The sequence below is a fragment of the Bos taurus genome, chromosome 21, assembly GCF_002263795.3.
Source record: "Bos taurus isolate L1 Dominette 01449 registration number 42190680 breed Hereford chromosome 21, ARS-UCD2.0, whole genome shotgun sequence".
NCBI lineage: Eukaryota > Metazoa > Chordata > Mammalia > Artiodactyla > Bovidae > Bos > Bos taurus.
This window is the reverse complement of record NC_037348.1, coordinates 58,714,024-58,733,322: the sequence shown is the minus strand read 5'-3', so window position 1 is coordinate 58,733,322 and position 19,299 is coordinate 58,714,024. Positions and strand designations below refer to the sequence as shown.

Sequence of the window (19,299 nt, the reverse complement as noted above, 5' to 3'; positions counted from 1 at the left end):
GTCTCCACACCTAGGTGAGCACCCTCTTGGCTGAGTCAAAGACGGCTCGTGCCCCATCGCCTCTCCAAGCCTCTCTGTGACCCTCAGGAACATGCAGCCTTCCTCATACAGCCGAACTCCAACAGCCCAGTCTCTCCTCCACTGCCCACTCATTGTGGATGATCAGCCCTGGATGGACCCAACAATCACAGGTCTCAAAAGTTCTTACACTGCCTATCCCAGGGGCTCCAAGAACAGGACCAAAAAAAGCTCAGGCATGCTCCAGGTCCCCATCAAAGCTCCACAAGAACGATGTCTCTTCTCGTTAAGCCACGTGTCACAGCACTCAGCACGAGTGGGCACTCAGCCCACATTGGTTGAAGGACTTCCTTTTAAAGCATCTTTTCCAATGAATCCCAAGCCCTCCCTTAGACAGACTGGATATAGGTACTAAGGGCTGATAGTCACAGAATTGTTAGCCCAAAGGGGCAGGGCCAGCAGCTCTCTCGGAAATGGGAGTCCATGTCTCCCACTGTTTGCAACTTTAAAGTTTCTGTTGAGATTCTTCCGAAGTAGGAAACTTTTTCTTTTTAAAAATCCAGCTACACAAGTATTAGTAAAATAGATAAAAGGCTAAATATGATATAGTATATGATTATCATGGAATGCCAAGCCGTAGCTAAAAATTACAGGAAAGACCTGTAGAACAGGAGAAGACCAGCTGCACAACCATATGTGTGAGTCAAAACAAAACTCTATCAATGAGAAGACATAAAGAGGATTACATTAAATGTTTTCTCTGAAGTTATCTATCTCTATAGTTCTATCTCTCGTCCTTCTACTTATCTATCTATCCTCCATCAAGAGAAGTTGCTTTATATTTACTTAAAAATTTTTTTTGGCCACATCTTGCTGCAAGCAGGATCTGTTCCCCAACCAGGGAATGAACCCGCTCCCTCTGCAGGGGAAGCAGGGAGAATTAACCCCTGGCCACCAGGGAAGTCCCAGAAGTCACTTTAAAAGGGCATTAAAAGTACTTATCACTTGCAGCAGCACTTATTTCTGGAAATGGGAGTCAGGAACAGCGATAATTCGAGAGGATGGTTGTCAGATCCAAATCAATTTCAGCCTAGTCTGGAGTCATTTAGATTGTTAAGAGCAGAATGTGTTTATCAATGATTAATATTTCTCAGGTGTAAATTTATTATTAGAAGGACTATATAATTAGGTGAATTTTTACTAGGTAATTTTTAATAGACCTTATTTCCTAGAGCAGTTTTAGGTTCTGAACAAAACTGAGGTTCATAACAGAGGTTTCTCCTATATCCCTTGCCCCCAGCCACATGCACAGCCTCCCCCATTATCAAAATGCTGCAACTTTGATAATTCATTTGCAGTAAAATGTCAATTTTCATTAGCAAGCAATGCAACCCCATTTTGTAAAATTTAAAGTAAAAAGACAAGGGGATGGTAGAGGCATTGGGACGCTGAGACTGACACATATACACTATTGATGTTACAGGGAAGAATAAAATCTTGTATCTGTTGTATCTGTTTCTTTAACTTTTGCTTCCCATTGCTTCTGTTCACTGACAGGATAGTGTCCACACTTAATGTCCTGCCTCGGGGAACCCTGCTCTTCTGCCTAAACATAAAACCTAAGTGCCTTTGGTCAGGAAGACAACATGACCCTGTCCACCTGTGAATGAATAGCTGCAAGAAAGAAGAAAGTTATATGTGCCCTCCCCAAAACTGATCATTCCAGGAGATATTTGCAAGATTAATGGCCTTTTTATTTTACATCCTCACCTTGCCCCCCTCCTCTATGTTCTGTAAAAGAAACTGGCATCCAGACCCATCTGATGATTATTTTGAGACATTAGTCTGCCATTTTCTCGGTCTGCTAGCTTTCAGAATAAAATTATATTCCTTGCCTCAATACCTTGTCTCCAATTTATTGGCCTGTCCTGGGTGAGCAAAGCAAGCTTGGACTCATTAACACTGATACTATGTACAAAATAGATAACTAATGAAAACCGACTGTATAGCACAGAGAACTCTACTTAATGCTCTGTGGTGACCTAAATGGGAGGGAAGTCCGAAAGGAAGGAGATATATGTATATGTATGCCTGATTCATTTTGCTGTACAGTAGAAACTATCACCGACTCAATGAACATGAATTTGGGCAAGCTCCTGGAGTCGGTGATGGACAGGGAAGCCTGGCGTGCTGCAGTCCATGGGGTTGCAAAGAGTTGGACATGACTGAGCCACTGAACTGAAAAACTAACACAACATTATAAAACAACTGCACTCCAATAAAGACTGATTAAAAATAAACATAAAATAAAAAGACAAAATTCTGCTGATGGCCTGCCTTCCAATCCATAACGCTCTTTCCTATTCACTGAAGAGGTAGGGAGTATTTAAAAAGGCAGAAACAGACACACAAGCCTGATTAGGAGGCTGCTCCAGTTTTCCCACAAGGACCGGCCCTTTAACAGAGGACAAACCACATCCTGTCCATAGGGCACAGTCACTGTCTTTGGCCACACAACTGTCCTGTGTCCCTGTTCTCTTTGAAACAGGAACTTACTCTCTTTCAGGTACTGGAGTCCCTGCCCTGACCCTGGGCTTGTCAGAGGCCTGAGCGCTCCTGTCAGCCTCCAAACGTGAGCCCAGAATGAATGAAACCAATCATCATATCCCATCCTTTGGGCTAAAGTAACCGGTTTAGGAATAAATAGATGACTCCATTTAGGAGACTTACAGGAACATTTACCAGAGATATTTGGGAAGGAAGTTTCCTTGCTTATCAACAGAAGGTTCATTAAAAAATATCTTTTAGGGGGAAGACCAGAATAAAGAAACAGATAACCTCCAGAGCGTGCAAACAGGCCCCTACTAAACCAGGAGTGTGGCAGCCAAAGGATGGAGCTGATACTTCAGAAAGTAGATGTAACCCAGCAGAACTCTATGGGGTCTCCCTGGGACAGACCTCACCCCCATAGCCTCTACTGTAGCTCCTCTCTGAGTGCTTCCCTGGTGGCTCAGTGGCGAATAATCCACCTCCCAATGCAGGAGATGCTGGTTCGATTGAGTCGAGAAGATCCCCTGAAGAAGGAAGTGGCAACCCCCTCCAGTATTCTTCCCTGGGAAATCCCATGGACAGAGGAGATTGGTGGGCTACAGTTCACGTCCAAAGAATTGGACGTGGTTAATGACCAAACAACAACAGAAGTTCCTCTCTGAAGTACACAATAGTATCTCATGCATATTTCCTGAGGTTTTCAGCTGCTAAAGTCCACCACCAAATGGAAGAGATTAATTACTCAATGACCATGAGCATGTAGCCCATAGACCTGCTGGCACCTAAAGACCGATAATGTTAACTGCCCTATTGCCTCACCATAAACCAATCAGAGAACTGTACAAGAGCTAATCAGGGATGCTCAGGGATGCCTTCCCTCACCTGGCTTTTAAAACTGCTTTGCTGAAACCCTATGGGGAGTTTGGTTTTTCTGGGCACAAGCCCTGCCTCGGGGAACCCTGCTCTTCCGCCTAAACATAAAACCTAAGTGCCTTTGGTCTCAAAAAATGGGGTTTTTCTGGGCACAAGCCACCCATTACCCTTGCATGGCCCTGCTATAATCCCCAAACTCCATTTTGGTTTGTTTAAGCTTATTGTGCCTTGGGCACACAATGTTTCATTGGGTAACACAAACAGGAGGGATAGGAAAAAACAGCCCCTTGGATTCAGTGTTGAGCTGCTAATTTACACTTTGCCTGAAGACAAATGACCTTTTTATTGTTCAGTTCAGCAAGCCAGCAAATTCTCTTGAACTCTGAGCCAGTTACAACCAAGACTCTATTACTTATAACTACATAAGCCTTAAGTAAAGCAACACCTACTCCAAGCAGTCTTCCCAGATAACTACAATTGCAATTAATGTCTGCCTTCTCTGTCCTCCAAGTCATAAAGCTCAAATCTCTCAATGGATTACACACATTGTTTCATGTTATCGGTTAGTTATTGGTGGGTAACAAATGCCTCCCCACCACCCCAAAATATTTATTTAGCTCGTGATTCATTGGGTCAGTAGTTTTCAGTTCAGTCGCTCAGTCGTGTCTGACTCTTTGCAACCTCATGCAACACAGCATGCCAGGCCTCCTTGTCCATCACCAACTCCTGGAGTCCACCCAAACCCATGTCCATCGAGTCAGTGATGCCATCCAACCATCTCATCCTGTCATCCCCTTCTCCTCCTGCCCTCAATCTTTACCAGCATCAGGGTCTTTTCAGATGAGTCAGCTCTTCACATCAGGTGGCCAAAGTATTGGAGTTTCAGCTCCAACATCAGTCCTTCCAATGAACGCCCAGGACTGATCTCCTTTAGGATGGGCTGGTTTGATCTCCTTGCAGTCCAAGGGGCTCTCAAGAGTCTTCTCCAACACCACACTTCAAAAGCATCAATTCAGTAGTTTAGGCATGTGGTTTTCCTGGTCTCAGCTGAGCTCCCTCCTACACCTGCAGTCAGCAGTGGGCTGGCTTTGTGAATCTTAGCTGGGCTCACTCCTGAACCTTGTCTGGGAAAAAAGAACTGACTCCTCCATTAGGTCTCTGTGTTAGTTTTCCTCTAGAAGGCCAGCCTGGCTTCAGGGAGGGATAATGAATTCCAGCTCTCAGTGAGATGAACTGTACAGGTACGTTGAACAGGCACTGGGACGTGGTCATTTCTGTCCTTGACCACAGGTCTCTTAATGGCATTATATCTGTGCTTTCCTCAAACTGCCCACCAACACTGCACCTGTTTGGAGTCTAAGCTCATATTACTTGCCACATGACAGGTCAATAAATTGAGAGACAGGTTGTTGGGGCAATGAAAAGAGACTTTATTCAGAAAACCAACAGACTGAGAAAATGGCAGTCAAATGTCCCAAAAAAATCATCTTCCCAGAGTTAGAATTCAGGCTTCTTTTATTCTAAAAGGGGAGGGGATGTGGCTGATTGTTCAATCTTCTTGGTGCCTTTATTCTTGGTACTATTCCCATAGGTCTGGTCACAATGTTCCTATAAACCTCCAACTAAACAAACGTTATGCTCTGTTCTGCAGCTTTTTAAAGAAGTGTTCTATCATTAAGAGCCAGAGCCTTGAGAATGGGCTGTCCTGTGTATTTCAGGCTACAGGAAACATTCTTTTACAAAGGTGCAAGCCAGCATGACTAAGCACAGGCAACAGAGAACAAAAGTTAGAGCTAAAGGAATAGACCCAGTGTGGAGTCAGCTTTGTTCAATGTTACACACACTGGGCTGAGAGGGAACCCGCCCATCTACTGCAGCCATAGGAGACTGGGATGGAGCCCTTGAAGCCAGCTGGAAGCTGCAGGAATGAGCTGAGGTAGCATCGTAAGGAGACAGCCAGGTGGAGAAGGAGCAGGAGGGAAGGCAGATGTGAAGGCCAGAGTGGGGACCTGGGCTGGAGTCCTGGAGCCAACAGGTTGGGATCCGAGACTCACGTTTAAGTAGAAGCAGGTCTTTCAGAACCTGGTGTGGGTTATCCACATGGGCTGGCAGGTTGCAGGTGCCAAGTTAACACACACGGAGCCTGGCCCTGGATCCAGGGCGAGGCACCCAGTGGGTCTTAGGAAGTGAGTGTTCTGCGCTGACCAGCCTCTTGGGAGCCCCATGGCGGGGAGACCTGTCTGTCCTTGCAGGTTCTGGGCGGTCTCACTTGGGGCCAGTGAACTGAGCTCTAGACAACAGAGACACAGCTCTCAAGAAATGCAGATTTCAGGATGGGGAACACATGTATACCTGTGGCAGATTCATTTTGATGTTTGGCAAAACTAATACAATTATGTAAAGTTTAAAAATAAAATAAAATTTACAATTAAAAAAAAAAGAAATGCAGATTCTCTTCCCACTTAAGCATTCCAAAGGCCACCAGGCCAGACAGACAGTGTTACTGATGAGTCACGAAACAGCCAGACCCAGAGTCTTGGGTGGGGAGGGGAGGGAATGAATACTGCCTGAGGATAAAGGTAACTGAGGGTCAGTGCCTCAAACTGACCCCAGGGCCAAGCCGTTGGCTCCTCTGGCTGAGGTCTTTGAAGACATGTGGTCCAAGTTCCCATCTGAAAAGCAACAAACTGAGGCTCAAAGAAGAGACACAGTCTTCGCAGGGTCAAAACTGAGTGGCAGGACTGGGAAAAGACTTGGCTTCCTGTTCTGGATTGGTGCTCATTCTTACAGAGTTCCTGCCCTACACCCAACACCTACAGGGCTCTGTAGGTGCCCCGCACCTGCCTGGTGAACAAGAACACAGCACGGACACTTACTGAAGGTCACTGCATCTCAACTTTATTTCTTATGATTCTTTGAAGAATTTGGGGAGGCAGGGGACTTGTGATTTGGGAGACTGACATCCTGATGCCCTGGAGGGTCATTTCCAGAATGGGAGCTCATTTCTGCTTCAGTACTGGGTCCTCCTGGAGGAGCTGTAGGAACCCCACAGCAAGGCCCCCAAAAGTGCCCCAGCAGATCCCAGGAGGATGTTGGATGGTGTGGAAAGTCCAGTTGCCCCTGGGGGAGAGGAGAAGGTTAGAGCACAAGAGGACAGGCAGACCCAGCAGTCCCCGGCAAGACTGTGGGTGTCAGAGACCCCAGGACTGACTGGAGGCCCTAGACACCAACATCCCACCCCTGTTTCCTCCTCTACTTCTGAGACCCCAGGATATCTGCTCAGGGAGGGGCGGCTGCACATGGCTGCCCAAAGAGGAGACATGAACGCCAATGATCAGTCCATCAGTGACAGGACAGACTCTCTGAGAAATGACAGGCTGTCCCTCCCCTTCACAGCACCAGGCTGGGCTCGGGGAGGAGTGGGCACCTAACCAGGTTTTTTAGGGTTGATGAGGAATGCAGGCCTCCTGAGCGACACACCCCTCGTCCCACCACCCCACACCCAACCAGAAGAGGGAACAGTGACGGGGATACAAAGGATAAGTGGGACACTGAGGACCACGAAGCTGGAAGAAGCCTGTCTGCTTCTTTAGCATCTGGATCAATCTTGTGCTGATTTGTTACCCCTCCCCCGCCTCCTCCCCGGGAGACACTTACCCTTGGACTGGAGATTGGAGACTAGGCTCCCAGAGGGAACTCCGCCCCCATTGGCTCTTGCAGTTGATGACATCATCTTGGCCGCTAAGGAGGAGGGGGAGATTCCTTTTCTGGTGAAGCCCACGGTGTCCAGCAACTCAGGCACAGCCCTCACGGCCATGACTGTAAGGGCAGAGACACTTCAGGGCTAGCTGCGAGGGACAGGCTCGCCAGACCTCCCTGACACCTTCCCGGGGGGTTGAGGTGAGGGGTCCTCTTCGCTCTCCTCAGACCACAGGGCCAGAGGCAAGGGAAGGCTGTAGGTGTGGACACAACTGGGTGGACACCCACCCCGACACCCCGTCCTCCTCCAAGAACCTGGAACCCAGGCCTGCTCCTGACTCTGCTTGCCTGTGACCCTGGAAGAGTCAGCAGTCCTCCCTGGGCTTTAGTTCGCCCTTTATGAAATAAAGTTGAAACAAGGAGGGGTCTTCAAATACCCCCTTTTGGTGGGAACTGGTGTCTTTCGTGCAAGCACAGGCCCAGAGTATGAGGACAGAACTGCTCTTCTGAAAAGCTGCCGGGTGGAAGCTTCTGTCCTCTGCCCTGAGGCCACCGGTGAGCATCCCCCCAGGGTCTCTACATCTCCAGACAGTGCAGGCATAGGACCTTCTGCAGCCAGGAACCTTCTGTGTCTGTACCGTCCACACGGCGGACACATGTGGCCACTGAGCACTTGAGACTGTGGCTGGTATGACAGAAATGTTTCATTTTCTTTAATTTTGGCCACCATGTGGGAGGACCCTGGCCAGAGGCCCAGCAGGAAACCGCTAGGCTTGCTGGATGACTAGAGGGTCGTAGGCAGAGCAGTTCTGAGTAATCCACACAACTCAGCTCACACACTCCTGACAGCCATTTGGAAGGGCCCCTGGCACTGCTTTCTGGGGAGGAATCATGGGTTCAGACAGATCTACCAACTTGCCTGGATCCCAGTCTGCACTTGGGAGAAGCTGAGATTGGAAGTGGTTGTTATGAATGAGTTTCCTTCAGTTCCTTCTCAGCTAGGTTCTTGTTACCTCAAGAATTCAACCTCTGTTCCCTGTCCACCCCACCCCTACCCACCCAGGTCTTGGGGCTGAAGGCAATCTTGGACTTGCTCCCAGGAGCCCAGGGACAGGGGCAGATGGGTCCTTGAGCTTCTTCCCAAGGAGACTTACCTCCTCCAATCACAGCAGCTGCAGTCATGCCTGGAGACAGAAAGAACCCCTGTGAGTGCCCAGCAATGGACTTCCACTGAGTCTCTGCTGCTGTCCCAGTGTGAAGGGTTCCCTGGAGTTGGGATCACAGGAGACAGAAGCCCTGTGTGGCTCTCTCTGCTTTTACAGAGAAGTCTGATTTTCCAGAAATCAGAGGAGGATGGACAAGAGTCCAGAGCTCTGTGATGCTCCAGATGGGGAGAGGAATCTGCCTTGAAAAGATTTCATGCTGCTCTTTGAACTTAACACATTTTGGTATCATTAAAAAAAAAAAATCAAGAAAAGCATGCTACTTTTTTGCAATGGAATATATTTGACTGTTCTGTCTGTTCATCTTCCAGACACCCTGTGCCCATCCCAGGCTACAGCTGGAGTGGAAGCCCCCCATCCTCTAGGGCTCAGCCTACTTGTGACTTTCTGCAGGAAGCACCCCTTATTTCCCCATTAGAAGGCACCATGCTTCCTCTGCATGTCCTGCCTTGAGGCTGGAGCCCCTGGCTACACTGGACAGAGCACGCCTGGACCAGACTGAGTTGCTCAGAGCTCTTGGGTCTGGCAGGGACTAGGGATTTTGGACACCTGGGACAGTTCCAGAGATTTCAGGATCTGCAAGAGTGAGCTCAGATAGCTCTCCATGAAAAAGAGTCTAGGTCCCAGGCAAGGGAAAGAAGTTGGAAAAGCAGTCTCCATCCCCGAGTCATTTCTGGAAGGTTGTAGCTCGTGGCTCACCAACATCTCTCTCCATCAGGACCCCTGACCTGTCTTGAGGGTTTCCATTTCTGCACAGACGATGTTTTCAACGAACTGATCTTACAGTTCTCACCTCCTCACTTTCAAGAATCTTGGATCCTATGCCACATACACCCAAGGTCATACCCTAGGCCAGGGGTTCCCAACCCCGATACTGGTCCCTGGCCTGTTAGGAACCCAGTCGCACAACAGGGGCTGAGTGGCAGGTGAGCCACCGAAGCTTCATCTGCATGTACAGCCGCTCCCCCTCGCTCGTATTAACGCTTGAGCTCCACCTCCTGTCAGATCAGCGGCAGCATTAGATTCTCGTAGGAGCTTGAACCCTACCGTGAACTGTGCTTGTGATAGATTGATGTCGCCCACTCCTTATGAGAGTCTAATGCCTGATGCTCTGAGTTGCAGCTGAGATGGTGATGGTCGGACTGGGGAGCAGCTGCAAATACAGATGATCACTAACAGAAAGGTTTGACTGCACAGGGACCATAATAAATGAATACCTTGCAGACTCATATCAAAACCCTACTAGTGAGTGGCAAGTGACAAGCTGCATCTGGTGGCAGGCTTTCAGTCAGAATCCGACACTTATTTTAGTCCCCACATGTCCCACTCACTATTTTCTTTACCACTTCCATCCTTGCCTCTTTCCTGCACTGTGCACTTGTTTTAGTCACAGTTTTGGTAAGCCCACAAGCTAACCCTTGACAAAATAAGTAAAAAAAAAAAAATTTTTAAGCAAATGTCGCTGAAGGGTTTCTTTGAAAATGGAGAAAGACCCAATGATGAGACTGTAGAAGACTCTAAGATGGCCAACGAAGAGAAAGCTACATTTAAAAGAAAATACCAAGAGCGCTACTTAAAGTACAAGTTCATTGCAGCAGGTGATTCACGTTCTCCAGTCCTGCTTTGTGTAACACGTGGGACCAGCTACCCAATGAAGCTTTGAAACCGTTAAAACTGCTTTGCCACATGGAGACCAAGCACCCTGCATTAAAAGACAAGCCTTTGTGGTTTTTCAAAATTTAAAAAAAAAATGTGAACATGAAGAACGGAAGCAATTATCAAAGGCCTTCACTTTATCAAATGTATCTGCACTGAGAGCATCATTCTTAGTGGTTAACTGCATTGCTAAATCTAAGAAACTGTTTACTATTGGTGAAGAATTGATCCTGCCTGCTGCTAACGTCATTTGTCATGAACTTTTAGGAGATGCTGAAGTTCAAAAGCTGGCATGTGTTCCTCTTTAGGAGAGGCTGAAGTTCAAAAGCTGGCATGTGAAACAGCAGACATGTTGAGGCCAATTGTTAGAAAGGATTAATGAGTCACCGTGGTATGCAATTGGAGAAGGCGATGGCGACCCACTCTCCTACTCTTGCCTGGAGAATCCCATGGGCGGAGGAGCCTGGTGGGCTGCAGTGCATGGGGTCGCTACGAGTCGGACACGACTGAGCAACTTCACTTTCACTCTTCACTGTCCTGCATTGGAGAAGGACATGGCAACCCACTCCAGTGTTCTTGCCTGGAGAATCCCAGGGACGGAGGAGCCTGGTGGGCTGCTGTCTATGGGGTCGCAGAGAGTCCGACACGACTGAAGCAACTTAGCAGCAGCAGCAGCAGCAGTGGTATGCAACCCAGGTTGGTGAATCTACCGATGTTGACCACAAGGCAACTTTACTTGTTTTTGTGCGATATATTCTTCAGGAGGATGTGCACGGGGATGTTTTACGTGCCCTTTTCTTGCCAAGCAAAACCACAGCTTCAAAACTATTCAAGTCTCTGAATGACTACATATCAGGAAACCTGAACTGGTCATTTTGCATTGCTATATGCACGGACGGAGTGCGTGCCATGACTGGATGGAATTCTGGTTTTCACTATATTGATCAAAGTGGTCACCTCTGAATGTGAGCCTACACACTGTCATCCACAGAGAAATGCTCACCCGCTGAAAAATGTCACCTGAACTTAACGTTTTGCAGGAAGTGATGAAAATTATCAACCACATTAAAGTACATGCCCTTAACTCATGTCTGTTCATGCAGCTCTGTGAGGAAATGGATGCAGAGCACAAATGTCTTCTCTTACACACAGAAATGAGACAGCTTTCTAAAAGTAGATCACTGGCCAGCAGTTTTGAGTTGTGAGAGCTGCTCCAGGGATTTCTTTTAGAAAAGCAGTCACCACTGGCAGCATATTTCAGTGACACAGAAGGTGTCGAAAAACATCCTTACTTGTGTGACGTATTCAACTTGCTCAGTGAACTCAGTCTTACACTTCGGGGGAGAATGTCAACTGTTCAAGTCACCAGGTCAAGTGGCTGCATTTAGAGCCAAACTGGAATTATGCAGGCAATGAATGAACACTGGGAATTTTGACATGTTTCAAATATTAGCAGAGATTTGGAAAGAGACTCGGTCAGGGTCGTCTTTCTCCAAACTGGTGCATGATCCACTTATTTCAGCTTTCAAAAGAGTTTGACCATTACTTCTCAACCACAGAAGACCCCTGAACTGGGAAGGAATGGATCCCTGACCCATTTGTAAATAATCCAGGTAAACTGACTTTGTGCCTGCTAGAAGAGGATCAACTGCTTGAGATCACAAATAACAGTGGCCTTGAAAGTATGTTTGCTGCTGCTGCTGCTGCTAAGTCACGTCAGTCTTGTCTGACTCTGTGCGACCCCATAGAAGGCGGCCCAACAGGCTCCTCTGTCCCTGGGATTCTCCAGGCAAGAACACTGGAGTGGGTTGCCATTTCCTTATTCAATGCATGAAAGTGAAAAGTGAAAGTGAAGTCGTTCAGTTGTGCCCGACTCTTAGCGACCCCATGGACTGTAGCCTACCAGGCTCCTCCGTCCATGGGATTCTCCAGGCAAGAGTACTGGAGTGGGGTGCCATTGCCTTCTCCGAAAGTATGTTTGAGATGATTTCAAATCTCCATATGTTCTAGATTAAAATCAAGGCAGAATAGCTTGAGATTGCCACAAAAGCACTGAAAAGCCTGCTTCTGTTTCCGACAGCCTATCTTTGTGAAGCAGGGTTTTCTGCAGTAACAGTAACCAAAAGGAGATGACGGGTAGACTGGACGTAAGTAAGACACTTCAGGTATTATTGTCTCCTGTCACCCTCAGATGGGACCATCTAGTTGCAGGAAAACATGCTCAGGGCTCCCATTGATTCTGCATTATGGTGAGTTGTACAATGATTTCATTATATATCTCAATCCAATAATAATATGAATAAAGTGCATGATAAATACAATGTGCTTGAATCATCCCCAAACCATCCTCCCTCTCCGTGCCTGTATCTTCCCTGAAACTGGTCCTGGCCCCAAAAAGGTTGGGGACTAGGGCCCTAGCCCAAGCTCACCACTATGGGAACAACTACCCATTCGAGTGTTCGAGTTAAATCTCACTTAATGAAACTTAAAACTCAGTTCCTGAATTGCATGGACCACTGCTCAAGTGCTCAATAGTTGCATCTGGCTAGTGTGATCTACCATACTGGATCACGCAGGGAACACGCTTACCATCACAGACGGCACTACCAGAGAGTGCTGCCCTAGACCCATCACCAGCGAAAAATCCCTCTCTCTATGATCAATGACCAGCGCTCCCGTGGAGACTCTCACCTCCTCCTCTTACAGATTCTGACTCTAACACAGCCTTCAACATTTCAGCAAACGCAATGAGATTTTCAATCTCTGTTCAGGCACACCTCGGCGATACTGTCGATCAGGTTACAGATCACCAAAGTAAAGGGAATATCATGTGAACTTTTTGGTTTTCAGTGCATATAAAAATTATGTCTATATACAAGTTATATTTATGCATAACTAGACTATACCCTAGTCTGCTAAGGGTGTGACAGCCTTATGTCTAAAAAGACAATGTGCATACCTTAAAAATACTTCATTGCTAAAAATGTGAACCTCCACCTGCCAACTCTTAAGTTGTTACAAATCTTCAACTTACAAAGTGCGTGCCTGTGTTAGTTTCCTGAGGCTGCAGTAAGGAATTACCAGGAACTGTGCTAATTCTCTCATGTTTTCTCCCAGTCAGAGATCCAAGATCAAGGTGTAAAGAGAGCCAGGCTTTTTCTGAAGGCTCTAGGGGAGGATCCTTCCTTATCTCTCTAGCATCATTGTCTAGCTGTTGGTGACAAACTCTGACTTGTGGCCGCATCTCTCCAATCTGTTTCTGGCTCTACCACTGCCATCCTAATTACCATCACCTCTTGTAGTCCCAGATCAGGGAAGGGGACAATACAGAGGATGTTGGCCACTGGGTACAGGGAAGAAGAATGAAGGTGTTAAATCCCCTCTTTGCCCCCTGTGGCCCATAAGTTAAAGTCCACTTGTTCCATGAGCATGATGGGGTCCCTGCATGATCAGGCTTCTGCTTAGATACCAGGGAATGAATAGAAGCCACCTCCCTGCCTCCTGATGTTCAATCTTTTGCTGGCCAAATCCAGGCACATTTTTAAGGACTCTGCCATCCAACACATCTTCCAGAACCTGCTCTGAGCACACGTTCCCAGTCTTCCTCGGCCACCTTCACCTATAGACTCCTAAGTGTGAATTAGTTGTGCTCCTGCTGCCACAAAATTTCCCACAAGGCAATATGATTCTCTGAAATCTCTGCTGGAATTTGAGTTCTTTCAGGTCAAGGGCCAAGCTGCATTCACTGCTGCTTTCTCCTGTGCCAGGCACAGGCTTGGGATCAAGGAGGCACCGAAGGAGGAGTTCAGAGAAAGAAGTACTAATCCAAAGTGCACCTTTGGGCATCCTAAGTCATGCTATGGTCTGAATGTTTGTGTCCCCCAAAAATGATATATTGGAACCTAATGCCCAATATGATGATGTTAGGAGGTGGCCCTATGGGAGCTGATTAAGACTTGCAGGCAGAGCCCTCCTGATTGAGATCAATTTCCTTATAAAAGAGATCCAAGAGAGTTCCTCTTTTCCTCCCAACATGGGAGGTTAATGTGAAAAGATGGTTGTTCTAGGATGTGAGCTGTCATCACACACAGAGTGCACTGATGCCTAGATCATGATTTCCCAGCCTCCAGAACTGTGGAAAATAAGTTTCTGGTTTTTTAAGCCATCGGATTTACCACATTTAGTTATAGCAGCCCTAATTCACTAAGATAGAGCACAATCAACAGAGTGAAAAGGCAACCTACAGAATGGTAGAAAATATTGGCAAAGCATGTATCTGTTTAGAGGTTCATACTCAGGACATAGTATAAAGAATTCTTCCAACAACAGAAAACTTGATTTAAAATCATTTGATTTAAAAATGGGCTAATGTGCAGAGCAACTGGAGAAAGCCCACATGCAGCAATGAAGGCGCAGTGCAGATAAAAAAAAATAAAGAAAATACGGGCAAAGAATCAGAATAGACATTTCCCTAAAGATATACAAATGACCAACAAGAATAGAAAAATATACTTAATATCAGTAACCATTAGGAAATTCAAATCAAAACCGTAACGAGATATCACACCACACCCATCAGGAAAGCCACGATATAAAAATAACAAAAATGGAAAATAACAAATGTTGGTGAGGATGTGGAGAAACTGGAACATTTGTGCACTGTTGGTAGGAATATAAAATGGTGCAACAAACATGGAAAACAGTGTGACAGTTCCTGAAAAAATTAAGAATAGAAAATCATATAACCTAGCAATCCCATTTCTGGATATAGATCCAAAGAAATTGAAAACAGGGTCTTAAAGAGATATTTGCACCCTACGTTCATAGCAGCAGTGATCACAGTTGCCAAGAGGAAGCAAACTAAGTGTCGATGAATGGATGAATGGATCATTACCAAGTAGTATAGATGCCCGAGAGGATATCATTCAACTTTAAATAGGAACTTCTGACATATGAGGAACCTGGGGAACCTTACGCTAACTAAAACAGACCTGTCAGAAAATAACAGATGCTGTATGATTCCAGTTACATGGAAATTAGATTAGATTAGTTGAGCAAAGAGACAGAAGGAGCTGTGGTTGCCAGGAAGTGGCAGGAGGAAAACAATAGTTAATGTCTAATTGAGTTTCAGTATGAGGAGATGAAAAGAGTTCTGCAGATGGGAGGCACAGTAACACGAATATGGTTACCGCTGTTCAAGAGCCGACTCACTGGAAACGACCCTGACGCTGTGAAAGATTGAGGGCAGGAGGAGAAGGGAGTGACAGAGGATGAGATGTTGGCTGGCATTACCGACTCAATGAACATGAGTTTGAGCAAACTCTGGGAGATAGTGAAGGACAGTGAAGCCTGGCGTGCTGCAGTCTATGGGACTGCAGAGTCAGACACGACTTAGTGACCGAACAACAAAGAACAACAATTCAGTGTATGCTAACAAATGGTCGTGTTTGTTAGTCACTCAGTCCAGTCCACTCTTTCTGACTGCATGAATTGTAGTCCTGCCCATGGAATTCTCCAGGCAGGAATACTGGAGCGGGCAGCCGCTCCCTTCTTCAGGGGATCTTCCCAACCCATGGATCGAATCGAGGTCTCCCGCATTGCAGACAGATTCTTTAACATATAAGCCACCAGGGAAGCCCAGTTGTTTTGGTAAATTTCATGCTATGTGTATTCTGAAAGGACTTTAAAAAAACTCTGTGACTTTTGCTGCCGTGGCCCTAGGATGGCCCCACATTAGAGGTGAATCTGCTCTTGGAGGGTGTGTTCTGGGAGGACATTAGTGACCTGGCCCTGGGGCATCAAGGGAGGAACACAAATAGAGAAATGAAACTTACCTGCCTTGGGTGCTGGGGGGCAAAAGGAAATCATGGGCAGTGACCTTTAACTGGCAAAGAGCCATGCCCGAGCCTGTGCCACGTGGCTGTCAGGCATCTAACCTGAGCAGCACCTCTGCCCCACCTAATTGGAAGTGACCTGGTTCTGAGAGACCCCTAAGAGTGACCCCTATGCTTAAAAACAAACCTATAAAGGCCCAGAGAGGGCAAGTGACTGGCTCTGGGTCACTCAGCAAGTCAGAGGCAGAGCTAAACCCTGAAGTGCGGTCCCTCTGATTCTAGAGCATCATTTATTTCATCTCCTGTGTACATTGTGGCTTTTTTCTGACAGTGTGTCAGAGAGATTCCATCAGGAAGACTGTCCTTACACTGACAACTTAGCAGGTTGAGCTGAGCAGTGGGTGTGAGGTGAGGATCCATGGATTGGTGCTCAGAGATAGCTTACCTGCATAACGGTAGAAATTGGGTGGGTCTCTGGGGTCAGAGCCAAAGTCATCTGGTCCCTGATGTGGCCCCTGTGGTGCCTTCCCAGGAGAAGAGCCATAGGAGTCCTGATTGGTTGACTGGAAAGGTTCTTCTTCCTCTGGAAGAAAGAAATAATGGGGGAGCACACAGCGGGGCAGGCAGCTGGGGAACAGACCCCACACAGCCCCCTCCACCCTTTCCTGAAGACCCCAGAATCTCTGATGTAGGGAGGGGACCTCAGAGGAAGCTGAGCTGAGAGGTGTCAAGGGTGCTTGGAGGTGAACCAGGGAGAAGCCCAGCACCAGTGGAGAGCTGGGGGTCCTGACTACACAGAGCAGGAGGCTGAAGCCCAGGGGAAAGAGACTTGATGGGCACCAGGTCAGAACCCAGACCCCTGCTGCCCACATCCAGGAACCCCAATCTCCGGGCCACCCTCCCTCTGGAGATTTCCCAAGGGCACTCACCTTCTGACAGCAATTCTGGCAGGAGGGTGCCCAAGGCATCGCCTTCCCCGCTCTCTATGGCTCTAGCTGACATCCTGGAGGCAGTGTGGGAGCACTGGTTCTGGATGCAAGGACACCACTGTCTTTCTGAGAAACAGAGTGTGAAGTAAAAACTGCTCTGCCTGATTTCAGGCTTTGCTGATAGCTCAGATGGTAAAGAATCGGCCTGCAATGCAGGAGACCTGGGTTCGATTCCTGAGTTAGGAAGATCCCCTGGAGAAGAGAAAGGCTAGCCCCTCCAGCATGCCGGCCTGGAGAATTCCATGGACTGTATAGTCCTTGGGGTCACAAAGAGTCGGACATGACTGAGCGACTTTCAGGAGGGCATCTGTCTTCCGTTCCAGCCCTGCCCTCTGTCCCACTGCAGCCTGTGGACCACTTCCAGCCCACCCCCTTAATCTGCTCAGACCACAGTTTTGAAGTTAATAATGACTTTGCTTGGCTCCCTGATCTCCAGAATCCTGGCCACCTCTAACACCCCATCTCTGTCCCCTGCTCACTGCCCAGCTGGTCTAAGTTCCAGGGCTTCATAGTAACCTGGGTCAAGACAAGACCAGAGGTTCCCAACACCCCATGGTAAAGGTGGGATCAAGCCCCCTCCACACATTCAGCTCTGGTCGCAGGGTCAGCAGTCCTGATAGAAGTGGAGAGGGAGGCTGAGAGTGGAGTCCCTTTGCTCCCTCCCCTCCCCACCTCCCAGGCCCCCGCTTACCTTGCTTAGTATTATTGGGAATCAAAGAGTAGTGTGTGAAGCCCGGCCCAAAGTGAGGCTGTTGAGAACTCCAGCAGGCTAAATAGTCCCTCCCTGGATTACCTCTGACCTCAAGAGTCCAAGAGGGAAGTGAGTCACCCTCATCCCCGGCTTGGTGCCACGTAGACCTCACATTTGCATGTTAATGGGAGGATGAGGGGCTGAGCTTCCCTCCCAGATTCCCCTTCTTGGATACGTGAGGAATCCCTAGTCCACCTTTTTATAAAACTTACCTGCAATTCTTGTGAACTATATTTTCCCTTCCCTCCACCATTTGTAGGTTTATGGTACAAAATATTTTTCCTTGGCTGACAAATGGCACAGAGCCCTAATCTCATATCTGTAATAACTGAGGAGGCAGAGCAGGTTGATGGTCAAAGCATCATTTCTAACCAGTGCCTGGGGAGGAATCTTAAGTTTCGACTAAGGGAGTGAAATACCCTTGATGTGCCTTACTTTAGTGACACACTGGCATTCACAGAATTGGTGGTATTATTACATTTACTTCTTTTTGTCCCTTGATGTATGGAAGTGTTAGTTGCTCCATCATGTCTGACTCTCTGTGATCCCGCCAGGCTCCTCTGTCCATGAAAGTCTCCAAGAGTACTGGAGTGGGTTCCCTATTTCCAGGGGATCTACCTGACACAGGAATTGAACCGGTGTCTCCTGCATTGCAGGCAGATTATTTACCAGCTGAGCTACCAGGGAAGCCCCCTAAGACATATATATATATATGTTCCTTATTATTATATGACATATGTAAATATTATATATTTTATATGTGTATATATTTTACTTATTTTACATTATCTGCTAAAAGGAAATGAAAGCTGAACGCCAAAGAATTGATGCTTTTGAACTGTGGTTTTGGAGAAGACTCTTGAGAGTCCCTTGGACTGCAAGGAGATCCAACCAGTCCATTCTGAAGGAGATCAGCCCTTGGATTTCTTTGGAAGGAATGATGCTAAAGCTGAAACTCCAGTACTTTGGCCACCTCATGCAAAGAGTTGACTCATTGGAAAAGACTCTGATGCTGGGAGGGATTGGGGGCAGGAGGAGAAGGGGACGACAGAGGGTGAGATGGTTGGATGGCATCACTGACTCGATGGACGTGAGTCTGAGTGAACTCCGGGAGTTGGTGATGGACAGGGAGGCCTGGCATGCTGCGATTCATGGGGTCGCAAAGAGTCGGACAGAACTGAGCGACTGAACTGAACTGAACTGAACTGAAGACAGAATAGCAAATTAGTTGTTTTACCCTTAATTTTGTTTTACTATTTTTGTTATGCAAAGCAAGACCCAATGCAGGTCCAGCTGCTTCCAAAGTGAGGTCTTGGAATGGCTCTTATTTGCTCCCTCCTAATGCTTGTCTCTTCCCTGCCCATCTCATGCCTACCCCGCCTAGAGACTTGAGGGTCACCTGATGCAGACCAGGCTTGTTGCCCCAGAGTCCTAGTGCCCAGCAACAGGTGGGTGATTAAGAACTGATGAGACTCAGTTCTTCTCATCCAGTGGTGAATGTTTTGGAGTTTCAGCATCAGTCCTTCCAATGAATATTCAGGACTGATTTCCTTGAGGATTGACTGGTTTGGTCTCCTTGCAATCCAAGGGACTCTCAAAAGTCATCTCCAACACCCAGTTCCAAAGCATCAATTCTTCAGTGCTTAGCTTTTTTTATAGCCCAACTCTCACATCCATCAGAGAAGGCAATGGCACCCCACTCCAGT

The 19,299-nt window shown here is 47.2% G+C and overlaps 1 protein-coding gene across 2 annotated transcripts; it reads right to left on the bottom strand.

Annotated features, from left to right (window-relative positions):
- Positions 1-6,317: 6,317 nt before the first annotated feature.
- Positions 6,318-17,647, bottom strand: ISG12(B) (TLH29 protein precursor-like). Of its 2 annotated transcripts, none has more exons than XM_005222245.5 (6): positions 17,534-17,647; positions 16,783-16,904; positions 16,299-16,436; positions 8,295-8,324; positions 7,099-7,260; positions 6,318-6,561 (listed from the first exon to the last, which is right to left on the bottom strand). In XM_005222245.5, exons 2-6 carry the CDS (start codon positions 16,853-16,855, stop codon positions 6,452-6,454), a joined length of 513 nt encoding a protein of 170 aa, XP_005222302.1. In that variant the 5' UTR covers positions 16,856-16,904; positions 17,534-17,647; the 3' UTR covers positions 6,318-6,451.
- Positions 17,648-19,299: the final 1,652 nt, after the last annotated feature.